At 38.0% G+C, this 22,046-nt stretch overlaps 1 protein-coding gene across 11 annotated transcripts in view; it reads right to left on the bottom strand.

Annotated features, from left to right (window-relative positions):
* Nucleotides 1-3,504: 3,504 nt before the first annotated feature.
* The window catches only part of impdh1.L (IMP (inosine 5'-monophosphate) dehydrogenase 1), a 79,027-nt gene continuing 60,485 nt past the window's right edge, over nt 3,505-22,046 (bottom strand). For 9 of the 11 annotated variants that reach the window (XM_041584967.1, XM_041584966.1, XM_041584970.1 and 6 more), the window contains 8 exons: nt 20,150-20,240; nt 19,406-19,501; nt 18,442-18,585; nt 15,878-16,022; nt 15,640-15,783; nt 14,320-14,403; nt 7,554-7,570; nt 3,505-4,911 (listed from right to left, as the gene is read on the bottom strand). In XM_041584967.1, coding sequence (XP_041440901.1) covers nt 4,814-4,911; nt 7,554-7,570; nt 14,320-14,403; nt 15,640-15,783; nt 15,878-16,022; nt 18,442-18,585; nt 19,406-19,501; nt 20,150-20,240 — 819 coding nt within the window. In that variant the 3' untranslated portion in view covers nt 3,505-4,813. 11 annotated transcript variants of the gene reach the window in all.

The following is a 22,046-nucleotide window of genomic DNA, read 5'->3' as shown; positions in this document are numbered from 1 at the left end:
GATTTTTTGCACATATATAAAGTTTTTTAAATGTTGTCACCAATTCAAGTTTTAACTAATTAATCAATTAAGAGACACCGGAGCACGGATTGGCTTGCTGTGAAGCACTAGGGTATTTAAGATTTTGTTTTTTAACACTGTGGATCTTCCTTGATAAAGATCCCAATAGGGATCGAAACGTTGGAATAAGATACCATGTCACAATAAAAATTACATGTTTTCACCAAAAGGGAGTGCTGGTTTGGAAACTATTGGTGTATGCTAAAATTACCGTGCACCCCTCCTTATCCTTATTGCATTGGAGTGCAGATACTCATTGGAGAATTATATATATATATATATATATATATATATATATACACACACACACACAGGTATGGGACCTGTTATCCAGAATGCTCAGGACCTGATGTTTTCCGGATAACAGATCTTTCCGTAATTTGGGTCTTCATCCCTTAAGTCTACTAGAAATTCATTTAAACATTAAATAAACCCAATAGGCTGGTTTTGCTTCCAATAAGGATTAATTATATCTTAGTTGGGATCAAGTACAAGGTACTGTTTTATTATTACAGAGAAAAAGGAAATCATTTTTAAAAATTCATATTATTTGGATAAAATGGAGTCTATGGGAGACATTCTGTAATTCGGAGCTTTCTGGATATCGGGTTTCCGGATAAGGTATCCTGTGTGTGTGTGTATGTATGTATGTATGTATGTATGTGTGTATGTGTGTATGTATGTATGTATGTATGTATGTATGTATATATATATATATATACACACACACACACACACACACATTATCCAAATGATTATTTCCTTTTTAATTGATTTCCCTTTTCTTTGTAATAATAAAACAGTAGCTTGTACTTGATCCAAACTAAGATATAATTAATCCTTATTGGAAGCAAATTGGGTTTATTCATGTTTATATGATTTTCTAGTATGAAGGTCCAAATTACAGACAAATCAGTTATCCAGAAACGGATCCTCAAAGCAACTCTCAAAAGAACTGAAAAAAAAAAAAGATTGTTCAGTATTATGGTCTCAGAGGTTTAAACTGTCAGTTTCAGCTGTAAGGAATGTAATCAGGAAATGGAAGGCCACAGGCACCGTTGCTGTAAAACCCAGGTCTGGCAGGCCAAGAAAAATACAGGAGCGGCATATGCGGAGGATTGTGAGAATGGTTACAGACAACCCAAAGATCACCTCCAAAGACCTGCAAGAACATCTTGCTGTAGATGATGTATCTGTACATTGTTCTACAATTCAGCGCAATTGGTACAAAGAACATCTGTATGGCAGAGTGATGAGAAAGAAGCCCTTTCTGTACTCGCCAAAAACAGAGTCGTTTGTTGTATGCAAAAGCTCATTTAGACAAACCACAGTCATTTTGGAACAAAGGGCTTTGGACAGATAAGACAAAAATGTAGTTGTTTGGTCATAACAAAAAGCACTTTGCATGGCGGAAGAAGAACACCTGCTACCTACTGTCAAATTTGGTGGAGGTTCCATCATGCTGTGGGACTGACTAGTTCAGGGACTGGGGCCCTTGTTAAAGTCGAGGGTTGGATGAATTCAACCCAATATCAACAAACTCTTCAGGATAATGTTCAAGCACCAGTCACAAAGTTGAAGTTACACAGGGGTTGGATATTCCAACAAGACAATGACCCTAAACACACTTTGAAATCTACAAAGACATTTATGCAGAGGGAGAAGTACAATATTCTGGAATGGCCGTCACTGTCCCCGACTTGAATATCATCGAAAATTTATGGGATGATTTGAAGCAGGCTGTCCATGCTCAGCAGCCATCAAATTTAACTGAACTGGAGACATTTTGTATGGAAGAATGGTCAAAAATACCGTCATCCAGAATCCAGACTCATTAAAGACTACAGGAGGCGTCTAGAGGCTGTTACATTTGCAAAACGAGGCTCAACTAAGTATTGATGTAATATCTCTGTTGGGTGCCCACATTTATGCACCTGTCTAATTTTGTTATGATGCCTATTGCATATTTTCTGTTAATCCAATAACCTTTATGTCACTGCTGAAATACTACTGTTTCCATAAAGCATTTTATATATTACTTATTTGAATCTGAAATACAAAAATAAGAATCAGAAACCAACTTGTGAAGCCTTGTGGTTTTTGGTATTACTATTGTCATTTTAATTACAAATTTGATTAAGTGGACTATATTATGTGTGAATGTGATAGGGACTGGATGTGAATGATGCATAAGCTCAGTTATGTGCTGGGTTATAGAGATTGTTGTAGGGCAGGACTAGCTTAGAGCTAACTCCACTTCTGTGAATTCCCTATTTGCTTGGATTTATGGTTGTACCACACAGCAAATGTATTACACAGCATAGATTTTCTTTGTGTATAAATGGTTATTCTAGTCAGTCATTGAAAATTACAACAGTGCCGCCTTCTGGTCAGTTTTCAACCATGAAGTAGTCAAGGAGGAGAAAGAGAGGACTGCTCTGATATTCTTCTGGTTAGGAAAACTGTTACAAACCTCAGATAACATTTTCTGAGCAGCGCTTTCTCCTAATGTCCTTGACTACTTTATGATTGAAAACGGACCAGCAGGTGGCGATGTTGCAACAAGATTAATTCACATTAACAGTACAGGTATGGGACCTGTTATCCAGAACAGCACAGAGTTCTCGATCCCCTAAGAAGCAGAAAAGCCAAGTTCTATTTCGTGAATAGATGCACTTCTGGGGAGAGGAGGCAAACCAATGAATACAGATTACCTGAACCCAATCACGAATGAGACTGAAATGTGCATTAACACTTTACCTGCTTCACAAAATCATAGCATTGATATCCGCATAGATCTTGGTTGTCTGTAGAGAAATCGTTCATACCTTTTTTTGTATGTTTATACTTATAGGGGTACGTTAAGCGCAGGGACGGTCTATATTGGGAGGAGAACGGAGATTTCAGTCAATGTACTTCTGAACTGTATTTTGGCTCATTGCTTTCTTTAGACGACTGTACTCGAGGATGAGAGCGTTACAGATGCCAAATACTACACCTCAGCCCATCAATATGCATTAGATGCAAGTGAATCATTTTGCCACATCCACAATGTGCCCAACTTCTATTATAAGTCTTTTGTCCAGCATCCATTTAGACCAGTGATCCCCAACCAGTAGCTCGTGAGTAACATGTTGCTCTCCAACCCCTTGGATGTTGCTCCCAGTGGCAACTAAGCAGGTGATTATTTTTACATTACAGGCTTGGATAAAACTTTTGGTTGCATTAAAACCAGTTGTACTGCCAAATAGAACCTCTTATAGTCTGCCAGTCCATATAGGGGCTACCAAATGGCCAATCACAGCCCTTCGTTGGCATCCTCAGGAACTATTTTCATGCTTATGTTGCCCCCAAACCCTTCTTACATTTAAATGTTGCTCATGGGTGAAAAAGGTAGGGGATCCCTGATTGAGCATTTTCAAATACACAAACACGGGATATATATTTTTTTTAAACTGAAATTTTTATTGAGCATATATCATAGGTAACTGGGATATTTTAACGATCTGTGTAGTCTCATTTCTGAAAATGGGCTTCATATGTCATAGTTACTGTTGCAAAACAAAAACAAATGTCCAGAGACGAAGTAAAACTCGGGACTAGCAAACCAATCACAGGCTATCTGCAGCAGTTTGGGTAAACATCAAAACTTTATTAATCTCTATACAAGATCCAAACTGACCACTTTCAATGAGGGAGATTTGTGGCGAGGCTCATACATAAAAGATTAAGATACCCTTGAAATGTTTTAGAATAACGAGAAAAAAACAGCAATGTGTGTTTCCAGTACAGGCATCAGCAAATCTTTGTAGACATGAGATATATTACATTTAGGCTCAGCTTTGGCGTGTCCAAGCAGAAAACAAGCAGAAATAAGTACACACATGTACCAAAGAACTAACTAACTGTGTGGCTTACTGTATAAATGGACTAGTTAGCGCTTAATAGAACAGCAGCTATTGTCACCTAACAGCCAGCACACTGAGGAGCAATTTTCCAAAGCTACTGATTATTGTCGTTGATCACATCAACTCTGAAAATAACAAGAAGCAGTCCTACAAGATGGACTCTGCCTGGAGAGAGATACTACAGTGAGTACTTCAGACAGTGAAGGCATCATGATAACGATGGAGGAAAAGTAGAAGTAAAAGGAATAAACCATCTTCAACTAAGAGAAATAAACACCGGTCTAAGGGCACAGTACCACTAGTTAATTTGGTGTTTCGTTGCACAGCTTGGTCAATATTCAGTTCATTAGAGAAGAAATTTGATTGGTTTCTGCTCCGGGAGAATGTATCTGATTATGTACAAATAGTACATTTATCAAAATCATTGTTTACTACACTTCTTCATACATTTTAAAGGTCATGGAGTGAGAGAATGAAGAGACATTATTGCAATCAATCATATAACCCATTGTTTGTTGGTTTAAGCCACAACTTTGTGCAGCCAAGCCATGTGCCTGCAAACAGGCTTACCCAGCATCAGGCTGTAGGCATAACCAAGGTCAACCAAAAGTTGAAGATTTAATAAATAGGTTTAATCAAGCTTGTTCATCACAATTACAAATAACATGGTCTGGATGCTAATAGTAACAGTGATCTCAACCCTTGAAGTCTTTCACGCACCCCATGGAAAGGTTTGTGTAGTGCAAATACATGCCATGTGCTCAGTAAACATTGCCGAGCTGGATTTCCTGCATTATTAGGGTCAGGGAGAACGTGAGCAAATTCTAAGTACATCAGTGGCTTCTTCAATGCTTAGTAGGTTTGGATTGCACCAGACTGGGAATGTTGGTAGTTGACTGTCGGTGGTTACGCCTGCTGGCCTCAGTACAGACGCTTCTCGTAACTGCAGGGGGAAAAAAAAAAAAAAAGATTTTGGACATTTATATGCTTTTTACCAAAAAAAGGGTGAAGAAAAATAGACCTTATTTAGATAAAGAGTAAATTAAACAGTTAACATGAAATAAATTTAGTTTGGTTCTTTAAATGTATATTGTTTCTCCAACAATAGCAACCGGGGCAGCATTAAATGGAGCAATAGAATATATTAAAGAACTGGCATATAAGGAGGCCTGCTGGATTAGAATTTTAAAAACATATAGTCCTCAATTAGGATAGAAATTAGAATGTAAGCTCTTTAGGTAAGAGAGTACCCAAGTAGTAATGGTACCTTTTTATTGATAGTCTGTATTTGAATATACAAATTAATCCTTGAGCAAAAAGGTTTTTTTTTTGATATCCGTTTCTTTTGTAATGTGTTGTTAGATTGTAACATATTGCTACCATATAATAATAATACAAAGGTGATTGTTCTAGGCAATGATAAAACTAAAAATTCTGCTTTCCTATCTGTGCTAATCTGCAATAAAGCCTTTTTATTCTCATTTTGAATCAGTTCAAGTGTTACTTCTCAAACAATCAATTCGATTCTGTCAATAAGAGAAAACACTTATGATGAAAGGAAAAAATGAATAGATCAGCTGTTTATCTGTACAGTAACTCAAGTGTGGGGAGTGCTCGCAGTGGAACAACTCTAGTGAATATTCTAACCACGCCGCGCACACACTGATGTGTTTATAGTACAATGTATCAGTATGGTAAAGGAAAGCGACTCCAACACAATAATCCCCTCCTGACACAACTTGCACACTTGAATGAAAAAAAACTTTTTATTTTTTATGTTCCTGATTTTCATGATTTTACAGATTGTACAGTGTGATTGTGGAAAATAATAAACTGCTTGAAACTATGAAATACACCAGAGGAATAAAAACGGGTTGAGCCATCATTCACTTTCAGTTCACTTTCTGGTAACATTTTATCATGTTTGGAGTTGTTAAGGGGTGTCTTACTTTTCACTGCTGGTTCTTACTCCTAGATAATAACTGAATCTCCAAGACTACTACTCCCACAATCCTTTGCATTTACTCTGTGACTAACACTTGTAAAGAAAGAAAAGAAACAAGCATGCAGCAAGGCATTGTAGGAGATGGAGTCTTGGCTGGAGGAGGTGAGCAGTAATGAAAATAGCAAAACACAGACAGATACTGCCTTCTTGGCAGTTACATTTATCTTTAAAATTGTTGAAAATGTTAAAATATATATTGTAAAGTTGCTTAGAATTAGGGGAAATAACACTGGGTTGACATTTACTTGTTTGTACTACCCACTCAGGCTACTCTGACCATGGAAAATGGGAAATTCTGGAATTTTATTTTACCTCCCCCCTCATGTGATACTGTAGGTGGAGCAAACACCCCATGTTTGCAAGCTGAAATGTACAGAATTTACCATTTTTTTTTAATCACCGTCATCCAGTGCTATAACAATGAAAAAGGTATAGATTTGCTTCAATCAAATCAACAGATTCAAACCGAATCCTGCACATAAAATAACATTAAATCAATATTTAGGCTAGTAGATATACCTGCCTCTGAATGAGCCTTATTACACACACATTAAAGGGCACCTAGCACAGCCAAAATCAAACACAAATTAACAATCTGACCAGTACAACCTAAACACGTTTAATCAAACTACATATATAGTTTTTTGAAAAAAAAAAAAACCTGCAGTCAAATGGCTTCTTTCACTGAGGGAGTCCACACAGTGACTATAACAGTGACCATAACATGCAAATTTTAGGAGCATGCTCACATTGTAGCATTGCCTTGAGTATTCTACCCAGAATGCCTTGTTTTAGTAAACTCCTCCACTAGAAGTATCACAAGATTTCCCTATCTTGTCCCCTGCTGGTGATGTTATTATGCCAGTGAAATCCAAGATGCCTGCCCCAGCTAGAACTGCAGTGGAGATAGGCGAGATCTTGTAGGAGGTATAGTGAGCTGATGATTTATACGACTGTAACAAAGTTTTATTTGACGTGTGTTGGGCAGGCTACCCACAGCATAAAGATATATCAGTTGGTTCAGCTATTGGGTATCCATTTGGAACATAAGATCCTATTCATTTCCTGCCCAACTGAACGAAAGAGAAGATGGTTATACCATGTACAGTACACTCACTCAGAGTATTTGTTGGTTTAGCCCACAGGCCTATTGGTCAAATACCGAGGAGTATCGCAAGTGCAAAGGTTTAAAGCTTACGGCACTTGGAATGTATGAGTCTTCTAGCATTTACCAACTTCATCTGATTATAAATACATCACTCTTTCAATCCTTTCACTTTGCTGTGTGCAGAATAATGTCAGGGCCCTGTCTCTTTGGAAGGATGATACAGACTTTTATCAATCGTATGTTCTGAGATGAGTCTATCTACTCAAAAACAACCAAACACACTAGAATTCCAAATTACAGGCTACATCTCTACCACAGTGCCCACAACCCACTGCCAGTAAAACAGAATGCCACAGAGATACTACTTTTACTATTATGTGGAATGGTATAACCTGTTCTTCTGCACCATTATTTCCTTCATCAGAGCCATTCGCAGAACAAAACACAGATAAAAACACTACAGGTTACTTACATGGCAGAAATGTATAGCTAGGATGAATGCATGGGCAAAAGAAAAAGAAAAGAAGAACCTAAGTTTAGATAAATATATATAATTTAGGCCTTGCTTATAATACAGACTTGTATGTTGTGAATTATATAAAAAGAAAAAATACCCCACATACAATGTCATATTTACGGTTATTTGCAGCTGCATTACCCTGGCACACCTCATACTTCCTTTTACAAAAGTTTGGCCAACTGCAGCAGATGAAGCAGCTCAGATGAGGGGGGGGGGGGGTTTTCAAGAAAACTTCGAGAAAATCCACTTGCAAGAGAAGCAAGTTCACCTTTAAATGTGGACAACAATGGTCTATTTTTTATATTTTGGGTAGTTTACCACAACTATAAGACACATATACAGTGGTGTGAAAAACTATTTGCCCCCTTCCTGATTTCTTATTCTTTTGCATGTTTGTCACACTTAAATGTTTCTGCTCATCAAAAACCGTTAACTATTAGTCAAAGATAACATAATTGAACACAAAATGCAGTTTTTAAATGAAGGTTTATGTTATTAAGGGAGAAAAAAAACTACAAATCTACATGGGCCTGTGTGAAAAAGTGATTGCCCCCCTTGTTAAAAAATAACTTAACTGTGGTTTATCACACCTGAGTTAAATTTCAAAGGTTATAAAGCCATTTCTAAAGCTTTGGGACTCCAGCGAACCACAGTGAGAGCCATTATCCACAAATGGCAAAAACATGGAACAGTGGTGAACCTTCCCAGGAGTGGCCGGCCGACCAAAATTACCCCAAGAGCGCAGAGACAACTCATCCGAGAGGCCACAAAAGACCCCAGGACAACATCTAAAGAACTGCAGGCCTCACTTGCCTCAATTAAGGTCAGTGTTCACGACTCCACCATAAGAAAGAGACTGGGCAAAAACGGCCTGCATGGCAGATTTCCAAGGCGCAAACCACTTTTAAGCAAAAAGAACATTAAGGCTCGTCTCAATTTTGCTAATACACATCTCAATGATTGCCAAGACTTTTGGGAAAATACCTTGTGGACCGACGAGACAAAAGTTGAACTTTTTGGAAGGTGCGCGTCCCGTTACATCTGGCGTAAAAGTAACACAGCATTTCAGAAAAAGAACATCATACCAACAGTAAAATATGGTGGTGGTAGTGTGATGGTCTGGGGTTGTTTTGCTGCTTCAGGACCTGGAAGACTTGCTGTGATAGATGGAACCATGAATTCTACTGTCTACCAAAAAATCCTGAAGGAGAATGTCCGGCCATCTGTTGGTCAACTCAAGCTGAAGCGATCTTGGGTGCTGCAGCCGGACAATGACCCAAAACACACCAGCAAATCCACCTCTGAATGGCTGAAGAAAAACAAAATGAAGACTTTGGAGTGGCCTAGTCAAAGTCCTGACCTGAATCCTATTGAGATGTTGTGGCATGACCTTAAAAAGGCGGTTCATGCTAGAAAACCCTCAAATAAAGCTGAATTACAACAATTCTGCAAAGATGAGTGGGCCAAAATTCCTCCAGAGCGCTGTAAAAGACTCGTTGCAAGTTATCGCAAACGCTTGATTGCAGTTATTGCTGCTAAGGGTGGCCCAACCAATTATTAGGTTCAGGGGGCAATTACTTTTTCACACAGGTTTGGATTTCTTTTCTCCCTAAATAATAAAAACCCTCATTTAAAAACTGCATTTTGTGTTTACTTGTGTTATCTTTGACTAATAGTTAAATGTGTTTGATGATCAGAAACATTTTGTGTGACAAACATGCAAAAGAATAAGAAATCAGGAAGGGGGCAAATAGTTTTTCACACCACTGTATATTTTGGGTAGTTTACCACAACTATAAGTAAATATACAGTAAAACAAATGTTACTACCACAAATATTATGGTCACAGGAAACTCTCACTAACTAACCAACTAACAAACAGTATGGAGGTTTTAGATAATTAGAGTTAATGTCAGATTAATGTCATTAAACTGAAGACGGTGAGAGCACAGATTTCATACTAATTAAAGAGCTCAACACAACTCTCTAAGTGATTCAGTAGTTACTTACCTGCAAGTCATGAGGAATGTGGGTTAAGCAGGCATACATATTATGTAAGGGATCTATGATCTGAAAAACCTGTGATCCAGAAATGCTATTTCTTATAGTTTCCGTTTTAGACCATTTCTCTTTTTCTTTATCAGATTTGCTTTTTCCCCTGGTATACTAAAACAGTACCTGGCAATTGATGGTAAATAAGCTGCAAAAACAGGTAACTGTGTCAAAATAATCCTATTGGCTTGTTTAATGTATCGATGATTTATTGGAAATGCCCCAATTTACCCCAACAGTTCCACAATTTTGCAGAAAAGAGTCTATGTTTCCAGACCAGAGCAATAGGCCTGTTTGAGCTTTCTGCCTGAAGTCCTGACCCCCCCATTAGTGATTAAAGTGTGAGGATGGGTCGAAAATGAGGGTTCAAGGGAAACACCAGGAAGTTAACCAGCATGAGTGGACAGAAGGATGGTTATAGGCATCAATTGGGTTTTAATCATCTGCATTTTTTCCTTACTGCTGCCATGCAAACAATGCTTGTACCCCACACCCAGCTGAATTTCCCCTGCTGCAAGTACAATCTAAGTGAGTACCAAGGTCTCACTACCTTAGAACTGCTGTATTACACCAAGACCAGTCGTAAATGTCCTGCAAGGCCTGTGCTAACCAAAGCAAACCAACAGCCATGAGATGATAAAAACCCTATAACACAAAATGAGGATGTCCAATGAAAAGACAGCAAAAGCAACTAGATAGTATTTACAGTTGCCTACAGCTGCAGGCTGAAAAGACTCCAAACAGATAATATAATATTAAGTGCTTAGCTTAGTAAAAGGCACCTTAAACAAACTCTGTTTGTCATTTGCTAGTCTCTACACTGCTGGTTCTGACCTAATACCACGGGAACTTATTTGCGATGCATTACTTCAACCATTACTCCTACAATACTTTGTACAATTTTGTGATTCTCCCCTTTACAGGTCTGTTTATCACAGAATACAAGTATGTATGCATGTAAGTTGTAGCTAACTTGGCCAGACCAGTCACATTTCCATTGTAGGAATACAAGGTAGATAAACCATCACTAGAAGCTCGGGGAAAGAAGAAAAAATATATGGTGTAGTATTTCTTTGTTAGATATATAACACCCCTGTGGCTATTAAAAGTAAGACCGTGTCTCTCCACCTGTGCGGTTCAATCACCCCGCAACCGTTCACCAGAGTGTAAATAATTCACCGCCTGTGTTTGACACACGAATATACTCACAGACGTTTTAAATATTTGTTCGCACTAAGAACGTTCGTTGTTGCTCCGTTCGTTTAGGCATCTAAGGACATATGCTTAACATCGTGTAAAACAATTTATTAAACGAATTTAAAAGTTTAAAATCTCACTCACAAAACTTTCTTGAGGTATGCACATATAAAGAGTCAATTCAAGGTCCTCCCAGATCCACCACGATTTGTTCCGCTGTATGAAGATGTTAATTTGCCGGCATAGTCAGCGTGCGGTGTTTGGGCCCCCTTGGATGACGTCACAGCCTTGAGAAAGTCTGTCTAAGACGAAACGCGTCGGCTGTGACGTCATCCAAGGGGGCCCAAACACCGCACGCTGACTATGCCGGCAAATTAACAACTTCATACAGCGGAACAAATCGTGGTGGAGCTGGGAGGACCTTGAATTGACTCTTTATATGTGCATACCTCAAGAAAGTTTTGTGAGTGAAATTTTAAACTTTTAAATTCGTTTAATAAATTGTTTTACACGATGTTAAGCATATGTCCTTAGATGCCTAAACGAACGGAGCAACAACGAACGTTCTTAGTGCGAACAAATATTTAAAACGTCTGTGAGTATATTCGTGTGTCAAACACAGGCGGTGAATTATTTACACTCTGGTGAACGGTTGCGGGGTGATTGAACCGCACAGGTGGAGAGACACGGTCTTACTTTTAATAGCCACAGGGGTGTTATATATCTAACAAAGAAATACTACACCATATATTTTTTCTTCTTTCCCCGAGCTTCTAGCGCTGGTTTATCTACATTGTATTCCTACTATATATCCGAAGGAGAACGGATTTCCTAACCGGCAGAGGGGCGTGAACTACAGAACTTGGATAAAAAAAATTTTCTATTGACATTTCCATTGTACCCCACTGTAATTGTGACTGGAGGAGAGTTGACTTCAGCTACGTTGTCTTACTAATATAGGAGAGAACAGAACCAGCAGTGCTGCAAATATCAAAGGACAGACATTGCACATTTTCAACTATTTTAAGGGTATTTGTAAATTGTTTCACTGTATAAGGGAGCGTTGCTTTTCGATTTGTATAGTTCTGAAAAGATTTGCCTTCCTATTTTGCCTCTTTTAGACTGCAATGTAAAATGCTCAGGCTGATATGGGGGGTGGGGTCACAGACCACAAAAGCAACAAATAAATATAGCTCTTCAGCCACAATGTGATTGTGACCTTTCATTATTTATTCTTATATTCAAGCCAACGCCTATCCATTTTCCAGACTCTCATTAAAGATACTGTCTGTTTGCTACGGTAAATTAGACCCAAGCAACAAGATGACTGCAGAGCTGCTGAACAAAAAAACAATAATTAAAATATCACAAAAAAACGAAGACCAATTAGAAATCGTTTCAGAACATCACTGTGCCTCAGAATTCTGTAACCAGCCCTCTGCTGTTGTCCATACACTCTATTTAGCCAACCCTCTCTCTTTATTTGGCCTTAAATATCACTTATATGAAGATGACATGCAGATATACTTAGACACCCCTTGACTAACCAGATCCAACTGCTTCCTATTTATATCCTCTAGGATGAACCAACACACCTTAAACTAAACCCATCTAAAACAGAGCTCATACTTTCTACCCAAACATTCCCTTCTCCTTTTACCATTAGTATTGATGGCATGACCATTAACTCTGTTTTTTCAGTATGCTGTCTGTTATCTTTGACAAGTCCCTCTCCTCTAATCATATGAACACCATTGCCAAAAAAAGTTGCTTTTCCTTCATAATAGCCCTAGATACTTTCGTTTAATAATCCAAGGATATGATCAAGACAGCTTCAGGCAGTAGTTTTAAACTGCAACATGTTTATTAGCAGTGTAGGCCTGCACATAAGGTGTAACACAGACACCTGAATCTACAGCTATGAAGTAATGAATTTTGGAATCTGAATCATATCTACTATATTGACGTTCTTTTGTTTGTCAAGCAACTGCTAAAACTGTCATCCATGCACTAAAGCTGGCCACAGACGCAAAGATCCGATCGTACAAATCAATGTACGATCGGACTTTCCCATCTCCCGACCTGCCACTAACCATTCAGATCAAAGTCTTACCATTCCGACCAAATAAAGTAGTAAAAGAACAGATCAGCCGATGTTCTGCCCCTGACAGCAATCGTACGATAGACAAAGCTAGTGACAGTCTCCCATTGAAAATCGCAAGATTGGCAATACACGCAGAGATATTAACTGCAGCCGACAGAAATTTTCTAACCTGTCCGATCAACCAAACGACCGATTTCCGCCGGACGAAAAATGTCGGGTCTCCACACACGGTCCGAAAATCGTATGAATCCTCGATTCGTACGATCAGATCTTTGCGTCTATGGTCACCTTTAGCCTATCCCTTTCAGACTCTTGCACCCTTTCCACCTCTCTCCCCTGCAATCAATAAACTCCACTGCTAAACCTCCTGTCTTGCTCTTACATTATTTTATGGCAAGCCTAGTTGGGAAAAATGGTTTAGGGATATACTGGGCCTTGATGAGGAAATGTGGGTAGAAGCACTGAAACAGGTTGCAGACTTCACTATTTTAGTAGGGGACAGATATATACAGATGAACTTCCTGAATAGGATGGATCTTACCCTGTACAGCCTTCCAAATCTTTACCTTCTGACCCCTTATCAATGTGTAAATTGTAGTTAAGAGGTGGCTCTTGCATTCATGGGACTTCTCTCTAATCCAAAACTTCTGGTGGAGATTGTGCAATTTGTTTTGAAAGCTTTCGACTTTGCATATCATGAGTGTGAGGGAGTTCAAAACTCTGGAAAGCTATAGGCTGCAGCCCCTGGATTTAGAGCTCTATATGGTTCTTAAATGTTATTTTGCTGCTTGAAATTTCAGCACTACCTGAATATAAAATGGCAATCTCCAGGGGCGTAACTACCGGGGGTGCACTTGGAGGAGTGCACATATTCCTTATGTAACCTTAATGTGATAAATTCGTCCCACAAAATCATCCATGTAGTTTTACCCTTACTCCCATACTCCACCCCATGTTAAAGTCTATATTAACTCGGATTTCCTTGTTCAGGGTTTTGACTCTTGGTGGTGGTCTCCTGTAACAACTGCCCAGACAAAAGAAAGCATTGGAGAAATATCCCCTCTCTCAGGCAACTATGAGACAGTTTCATATGATAAATAAGGGTCCCACAGCATGTAAAGAATTGCACAGCATGTTAGGTGTTGGTGTTCCTCATATAAATCTATGATAAAAGGTTACTCTTACAATACAACTAGGAACCCATGTATGTCACCAGTAAACACTAAAATACAGCGTATACTCTGAGAACCTTTCCCCATTTCCTTTCAGCTCCTTGAAGATTTTCCAGTATGGCATTAACAGCAAGAGATTGGAGACCATATGCAAAAGGCACAAGAAACATCTATAAAGAAGGAATTAACTTACGAATGAAGACCATGGACTCCTCCTTCTACTTGGGCAGACATGGTCCTCTTTTCTAACTTGAGTTCCCCTGAATACATCATGGAGCTGCAAAAAACAAAAAAAAAGAAAAAAAACCCCACAATTTAAAAATCCTTAGCAAGGGAATATTATTAACTGATAATATGTTGGACACAAAATGTTTAATATAGTTTTTACTTAAAGCAGCATTTATATGAATCTATAGCCTTGCAATGGAACCTCTCCAATAGCCAAGCTAGTCACAGGTGTATGTGCACCAATTCCTTTATAATCAGTTGGTCATTTGTTTGTGATTAAAACAAACAGCTAGAAAAAACCTTCTTGTATAGATTGTAGAATGGGTTTTACAAGGGAATTATAAATAGTGTGGTGACCAGGTCATCTGAAAAAAATAAAATTAGTCACAAGTTAAAAACAAAAAAAAAAAAAGCAGTCTTTGTGATGACTAGGCTATGAATTCACAAAATATATACCTGCAGATCACAAAAAAATTTACCTGCAGATCTCACCATCCAACTTACTACTTTTAAAGGTACTCTGTTTATTCTGTTTTTTTTTCTTGTGATTATTACTATTACTATTAATTTATTTCTTTGATAGTATCTCCCAGTGGCTTTGAAGCACCTGCGTGTATTAGAGGTTTAAAGTGATACCGACACTTTCATGGTCCCATTCCCAAGACCAACATTGCTGGTGCAGAAGCAGCAGCTACAGAGGTGTTGGAAGTCAGTAAATAACAGGGGCTTCAATAGAAATCCTGTTTTTAAATTCACATTTCTATGAAAAGTCAGTATTACTTTTATTAAGCATGGTTACAAAATAAGTGCAAAAAATGGAAGGAATAGTTGTTGACATAAAACAGGAACAGGTATGTTATTTATCTTCATGTCCCAATGGCTCAAAGATTATTAGTCACAGACTTTTTGGAGAATGGCTGAGCTGGGTGTAAGCAAGCACTACTGGACACACAAGTGTATCGCATTTAGGAAGGATGTTTATTTCAAAGACAGCCATACACGTGGCAATCTAGTATGCTATCCAACCATTTGGCCTATAGAGAGCGAACTTTAGGGCTACACACTATGGCCACCTTTCTATTGTCCTGATTTAGAGCATGAATGACTCCACTTCTTCATTTCACCATGCACTGGATGACATGGTGATGTATGTTGAAAAATGTTTGGAAAGTGAACAGCACATTTAATATCAAATACTTTTGTTTTCCCCTTTCTCTCAACTTTTCAGTGACTGCTTCTATACCATTATACCAAGATTAATGTTTTCATATAGATGAGAACTTACCGGAGGATAGAAAGACTCTTAGCGCCTATGTCTTGGCAGCCATGCTGAATACCCGCGATTAGGTATGGTACAAATTTATGTATGGATCCTTTATCCTGAATAGAACCAGAAACTCCTTGGGCCACTTTAACTTTATCTCCTTCACTGCAGAAACATAGAAAAAAATCAAACATGATTTGTCTCAATAAACTGAAAAGTGATGCATTCAAAGGCAAAATTATGATAGTTGTGTAAAGACCTGAAGTATCTTTTCTGGCTGCTTGTGCTCTTTTCCATGGCATCCAGTGAACCCATGCCTCTGTACTTTTTGAGTCTCACACCATCAGAGAAGAAATATTCACCTGGAGCCTCTGTAGTGGCAGCCAATAACGAGCCCATCATTACTAAAAATAAAAATTCAAGGAATTAGGATGAAATGGAAATGTTATATTTGTAAAATAGAAAAATATTAATTGGGTCCTACCAATTATTAGTCCTACCAATCATTAGTCCTACATCTGGAACAGTCATTATAAAATATGCAGCAGCATCACCGACAACAAACAGCAGCTTTAAAGACAGTGGTATGAGAAAATGCCCCAAAATTATGAAAGGACTGTTCAGAAATAAAAATGGTAATTTCCCACTAAACAAAATGTTTGTTTTCAGACAAACTATGAAACCTTTTAAAAAAATATATAGCCGTTTTTAATTTTTTCAGCAAATCCTTATTTGAATTGTACAGTTACATTACTAAATCATAAAAATCTCCATTTACAGTAATATGAAAAAGTGTGGGAACCCCTCTCAGCCTGCATAATGATTTACTCCACTTTCAACAGAAAAGATAACAGTGGTATGTCTTTCATTTCCCAGGAACAGGAGTACTGAGGTGTTTTCTGAACAAAGATTTTTAGCGAAGCAGTGTTCAGTTGTATGAAATTAAATCAAATGTGAAAAACTGGCTGTGCAAAAATGTGGGTACCCTTGTAATTTTGCTAATTTTTAATGGAACTGCGCAGTAAGGATTACTGACAACACCAAATTGGTTGGATTAGCTCGTTAAGCCTTGAACTTCATAGGCAGGTGTGTCCAATCATGAGAAAAAGGTAATTAAGGTGGCCAATTGCAAGTTGTGCTTCTTGTCTGAAGAGCGACAGCATGGGATCCTCAAAGCAACTCTCAAAAGCTCTAAAAACAAAAATTGTTCAGTATCATGTTTTAGGGGAAGGCTGCAAAAAGCTATCTCAGAGGTTTAAATTGTCAGTTTCCACTGTAAGGAATGTAATCAGAAAATGGAAGGCCACAGGCACAGTTGCTGTAAACCCCAGGTCTGGAAGGCCAAGAGAAAAAAAAGCGGCATATGCAGAGTATTGTGAGAATGGTTACAGACAACCCAAAGATCACCTCCAAAGACCTGCAAGAACATCTTGCTGCAGATGGGGTATCTGTACATTGTTCTACAATTCAGCACAATTTGCACAAAGAACATCTGTATGGCAGAGTGATGAGAAAGAAGCCCTTTCTATACTCGCTTGTTGTATGCAAAAGCTCATTTAGACAAGCCACAGCCATTTTGGAACAAAGTACTATGTACTGATGAGACAAAACTTTAGTTATCTGGTCATAACAAAAAGCACTTTGCATGGTGGAAGAATAACACTGCATTCCAAGAAAAACACCTGCTACCTACTGTCAAATTTGGTGGAGGTACCATCATGTTGTGGGGCTGTGTGGCTATTTCAGAGACTGGGGCCCTTGTTAAAGTCGAGGGTCGGATAGATTCAACCCAATACCAACAAATTCTTCAGGATAATGTTCAAGCACCAGTCACAAAGTTGAAGTTACGCAGGAGTTGGATATTCCAACAAGACAATGACCCTAAACACACTTCGAAATCTACAAAGACATTTATGCAGAGGGAGAAGTGCAATATTCTGGAATGTCCGTCAATGTCCACCGACTTGAATGTCATCGAAAATCTATGGGATGATTTGAAGCAGGCTGTCCATGCTCGGCAGCCATCAAATTTAACTGAACTGGAGACATTTTGTATGGATGAATGGTCAAAAATATCGCCATCTAGAATCCAGACAATTAACAAAGGCTATAAGCGGTGTCTAGAGGCTGTTACATTTGCAAAAGGAGGCTCAACTAAGTATTGATGCAATATCTCTGTTGGGGTGCCCAAATGTATGCTCCTAATTTTGTTATGACGCATATTGCATATTTTCTGTTAATCCAATAAACTTTATGTCACTGCTGAAATACTACTGTTTCAATAAGGCATGTTATATATTAAAAGTAAGTTGCTACTTTGAAAGCTCAGATAATGATAAACAAAACTCCAAAGCATTAAGAGGGGTTCCCAAACTTTTTCATATTACAGTATATGAGCATTAAATGCAGATATCTGGAATTGTTAGCCAAATGCAAACCATCGCTTAAGTTTTTAATTTCTAATATTTGATTATCGTTATGAACCTGTATACAGTTCTGTATTTTCTGTTGCACCCTTTTTTTTCCACCCAAGCTTATATTATTAGCAATGCATGCTAAATGGTGTCACTCCCGAAGACAAGGGTATGTAGAATGATACTTACAGTCATGGTATAGGGAAATATACTGGCCCAAACAGGAGCACTAATTTCAATAGGCTAACAAAAGTCACACCTTTCTGTCAAGATAGGTCTCACACTGTGGTTTATAATAGTACTGTGTTTTTTTCCTTATAGCTGGAGAATGTAGTTGATGTATAAGAGTTTATGATCAAATAATAAGCTGTGTGCCCCAATTAGGAAACTGTATATCTTTGTTAAATACCTGTAGATGCACCAAGAGCTAAAGCTTTCACAACATGTCCCACTGTCTGGATACCTCCATCAGCTACGACTGGAACGCCAAACCTTCGGGCATACTCTGCCACCTTGTACACTGCTGTTCCTTGAGGCCTGCCACAAGCCATTACTGAGAGCAAATAACACATGTTACATGAGGAAAATATGAAGCATGCAGGCAATCTACAAACAGTTTTTACTTATGTCTTCTATAAATTTCTGAATGAGCTGGATGCAGTTTTTATATCTAAAACGTGTGCTACAACGCAAGTGCCCAAACATACATTTCAATCATTAATACATTAAAACAACATGGATAAATTCCAAACCCATGGCTACATAGCAGCTTTTTTATATAAACTAAAGGTTAGTTTCTGAAGCAAACACACCAGTTTTACTAGTACAAGACAACAGTACATTATATTTTCATTACTTTATTAAGTACCATTAGTAAAACACAAATTTTTTGGTGTTACTGTTCCTCAGTCTAAAGAGACTCTACCTTTGTAAAGAGTAGGTATACTGTAAACAGATTTCAGTCTCTGTCATTACATATGTTAGCCCTAACAAATACCCTGCATCTTTGATAGAAAATTGAATTACTTTATTACAGTAAAGTTACAGCTGCTTTTACAATTTACAGCTCGAGGGGTTGCAATTTACCAGCAGCTCTAACTACAAGTGAAGAGCAGGTAAACGAGTCCCCTAGGCAACAAGTCTGCCAGGGAGTGTCTCAGGAGCAACAGACAAGAATATACCACATTTTTATCTGCCCTATCCTGACTCCCCATGTTTCTCTGCTGCAGGAATATGATGGAAACACTCCTGTAACTTCCAACAGTTATCCAGCTTCTGGAATGTTTTAATGATACAGATGACTACTACGTTCCTAATGTATAAATGGGAAATTCCCATTTATAATGTATCGGTAGTATATCATGAAAGCTCACCTTCTTGTGTGATGCATATGGATCCACAGCCCATCCCTACACGCAAAGCATCTACACCAGCATCAATTAGATTTTTAGCCTGTGCTGCGGTCACCACTATGGAATTAAAAGAACATACAACAGCAATTTCAAATTTTCTATAGTGATGTTTGTAATATTAAGTCATGTTTTTTTTAACCATAAAAAGAGCTACAGGATATCTTATTTGACCAGGAAGAGTAAAATTGTAGAAAACATCTTATGTCTAAAGAATCCTTTTATGATAGAGCAATTAAAGACGGCACAGTAGGTAGAGGTCTGTGGAGATCAACTACCAACATTGTGGTAGTTTCTAGCTTGTTGGCCACTTGCTAACCACTTAACCATGCAAACTACAGTCAATGCCCTTCCTTTCCTGTAACATTTAGTACATCCAGTCTTATATATGGCCAAATACATGTATTTGATCCAACTCAGGGTCCAGCTGCCACAATATGTTCCTGTAGGTAGAGAAATTATAGTCACTAGGTCCAGGGAATTAAGCAACACTGTGGGCTTTGATTTATTGAAGAAAACAGTGGATAGCTCCCATGGCACTTTCTACCACTTAACTTATAGAACTGTTTAATTTGCAAATTTTCACAGGAAAAAAAAAAACAAAAAAAGGAAAAAATGATTCTTTTCCCATCATGCCTTGCCTACAGGATGAAATAAGCTAAACCATACTGATCAAACAAGATGAAAACCTACTAAAAAGCAGCTCACCATTTCCTCCTACCACTTGCAGCTCAGGGTATTTTTGTTTAATGTAATGGATCATGTTTATCTGATAGACTGAATTCCCCTGGGAGGAGTCCTGCCAAAACAAGAATAAAATTAGAAGGGTTAATTAATTAACAAGATGTAACATGCACATTCAATACATGTTGGCTGGATACTTCCAGAAACTTGTCGGATCTAGAAGCGCAAAGAATAAGAACAGAGATACTGTTTTCACAGCCAATTACTCCTACAAATAATTATAAAACCAATACAAAATGTTTAAATAATAAATACTAATACTGTACTGGAAAGTTACTAAGAATGACATTTTCTTACATCATGCAAAACCATAATTTGACTGGAGGCACCCTTAAAAAAAAGCGACAAGCCTGCCATTAAAACAGTACTGTTGAACCAAGGATCAGTTATGGATTTAAGGAGAAACAACCCCTTAATAAAAAAAAAACCCCTACCATACATACACATTGAGTTAACTTTTAGTATGATGTAGAAAGTGATATTCTGAGACAATCTGCAATTGATTTTCATTTCTTTATTATTTAAGGTTGTGGAGTTATTTAGCTTTTTATTCAGCAGCTCTTAAATTTTCAATATATATGATACATTACCATTATATTATTATGGTAACTAGGATCTAACAAACCAGCAACCATGCATTGATTTGAATAAGACACTGGAATATGAATATGAGACAGTCTTGCTATAAAGATGAGAAATAAAAATTAGCAATAACAATAAATTTGAACCTGTAACTTACTGGCCATTCTGTAACATACTAAAAGTTTACTTAAAGGTGAACCACCCCATGTGTTTCTCTCCACGAAAATACATAAAGATTTTGTACTTAAAGGAACTGTTCAGTGTAAAAATAACTGTGTAAATAGATAGACTGTGCAAAATAAAAAACATTTTTAATATAGTTAGCCAAAATGTAATATATAAAGGCTGGAGTGACTGGATGACTCACATAATTGCCAGAACACAACTTCCTGCATTGCAGCTCTCTTGGTTTCCACTGATTGGTTACCAGGCAGTAACCAATCAGAGACTTGAGGGGAGGGCCACATGGAAACATTGTTTATGTACTTAACCAGTTTTATTTTTATAAAAATATTTTTAATGACATTTTAATGTTACAGTAGAACAGTATTGTTGCCTCGAAGAGGCTTGTCATAAAGTCCATATTGCAACAATTTTAACAAATTATACAAAAGCAAGAAAAAGATTGCGCTAACTGTGCATACACCGACACGCCGCTCTCTTCCTGAAGATTGCGCCCGTGAACTCTGATGCCCTGAATTTGCAAAGAGGGGTAAGTAAGTAAGAGTTAGGGGCATTTAACCAGGGTAATACCTAGGCTGGGGGGGGGGGGAGCAAGGAGGGGGGTCTATGTAGGGTAGGGGATTTTAATAAAAAGGGGTTGGTTCTCCTTTAAGGGGCATGTTTACTAACATTGGATGTAAATATCACTGGGGATCTCCTAAAGGTCTCGATAAAGGGCCAGGGTGGCCCGAAACATTGCCTTTTTTCTGTATGCTTTAGGCTTTGATAAGGCTGTGATTATCGATAGTAGAGAAATATCTGGGAGCTGGGCAACCTGCAGTAGTGAGTTAAAAAGATCACATGGATGGGGAGCTAAAATCTTAAACTTTTTGTAACAAGTAACAGAGAATCTGTAACTTGAAATTGCACACAAACAAAGTCAGCGTATAGGGCTGGGTGAGAGCTCTATCCAAAATCCAAACGTTCCACTGTGGTCATGTGGATAAGACAAGCACTGTACTGAAGGCGCATAAGTCGGATTCTTCTTTGGATGGAGACACTATATGAAAGAACTGTATAAAATCTTCCTTTATTGATCAAACTTGGTTAAAATCAC

The sequence above is a fragment of the Xenopus laevis genome, chromosome 3L (genome assembly GCF_017654675.1).
Source record: "Xenopus laevis strain J_2021 chromosome 3L, Xenopus_laevis_v10.1, whole genome shotgun sequence".
Classification (NCBI taxonomy): domain Eukaryota; kingdom Metazoa; phylum Chordata; class Amphibia; order Anura; family Pipidae; genus Xenopus; species Xenopus laevis.
The sequence above is the reverse complement of the archived record's forward strand: the minus strand, read 5'-3'. Positions and strand labels throughout refer to the sequence as shown.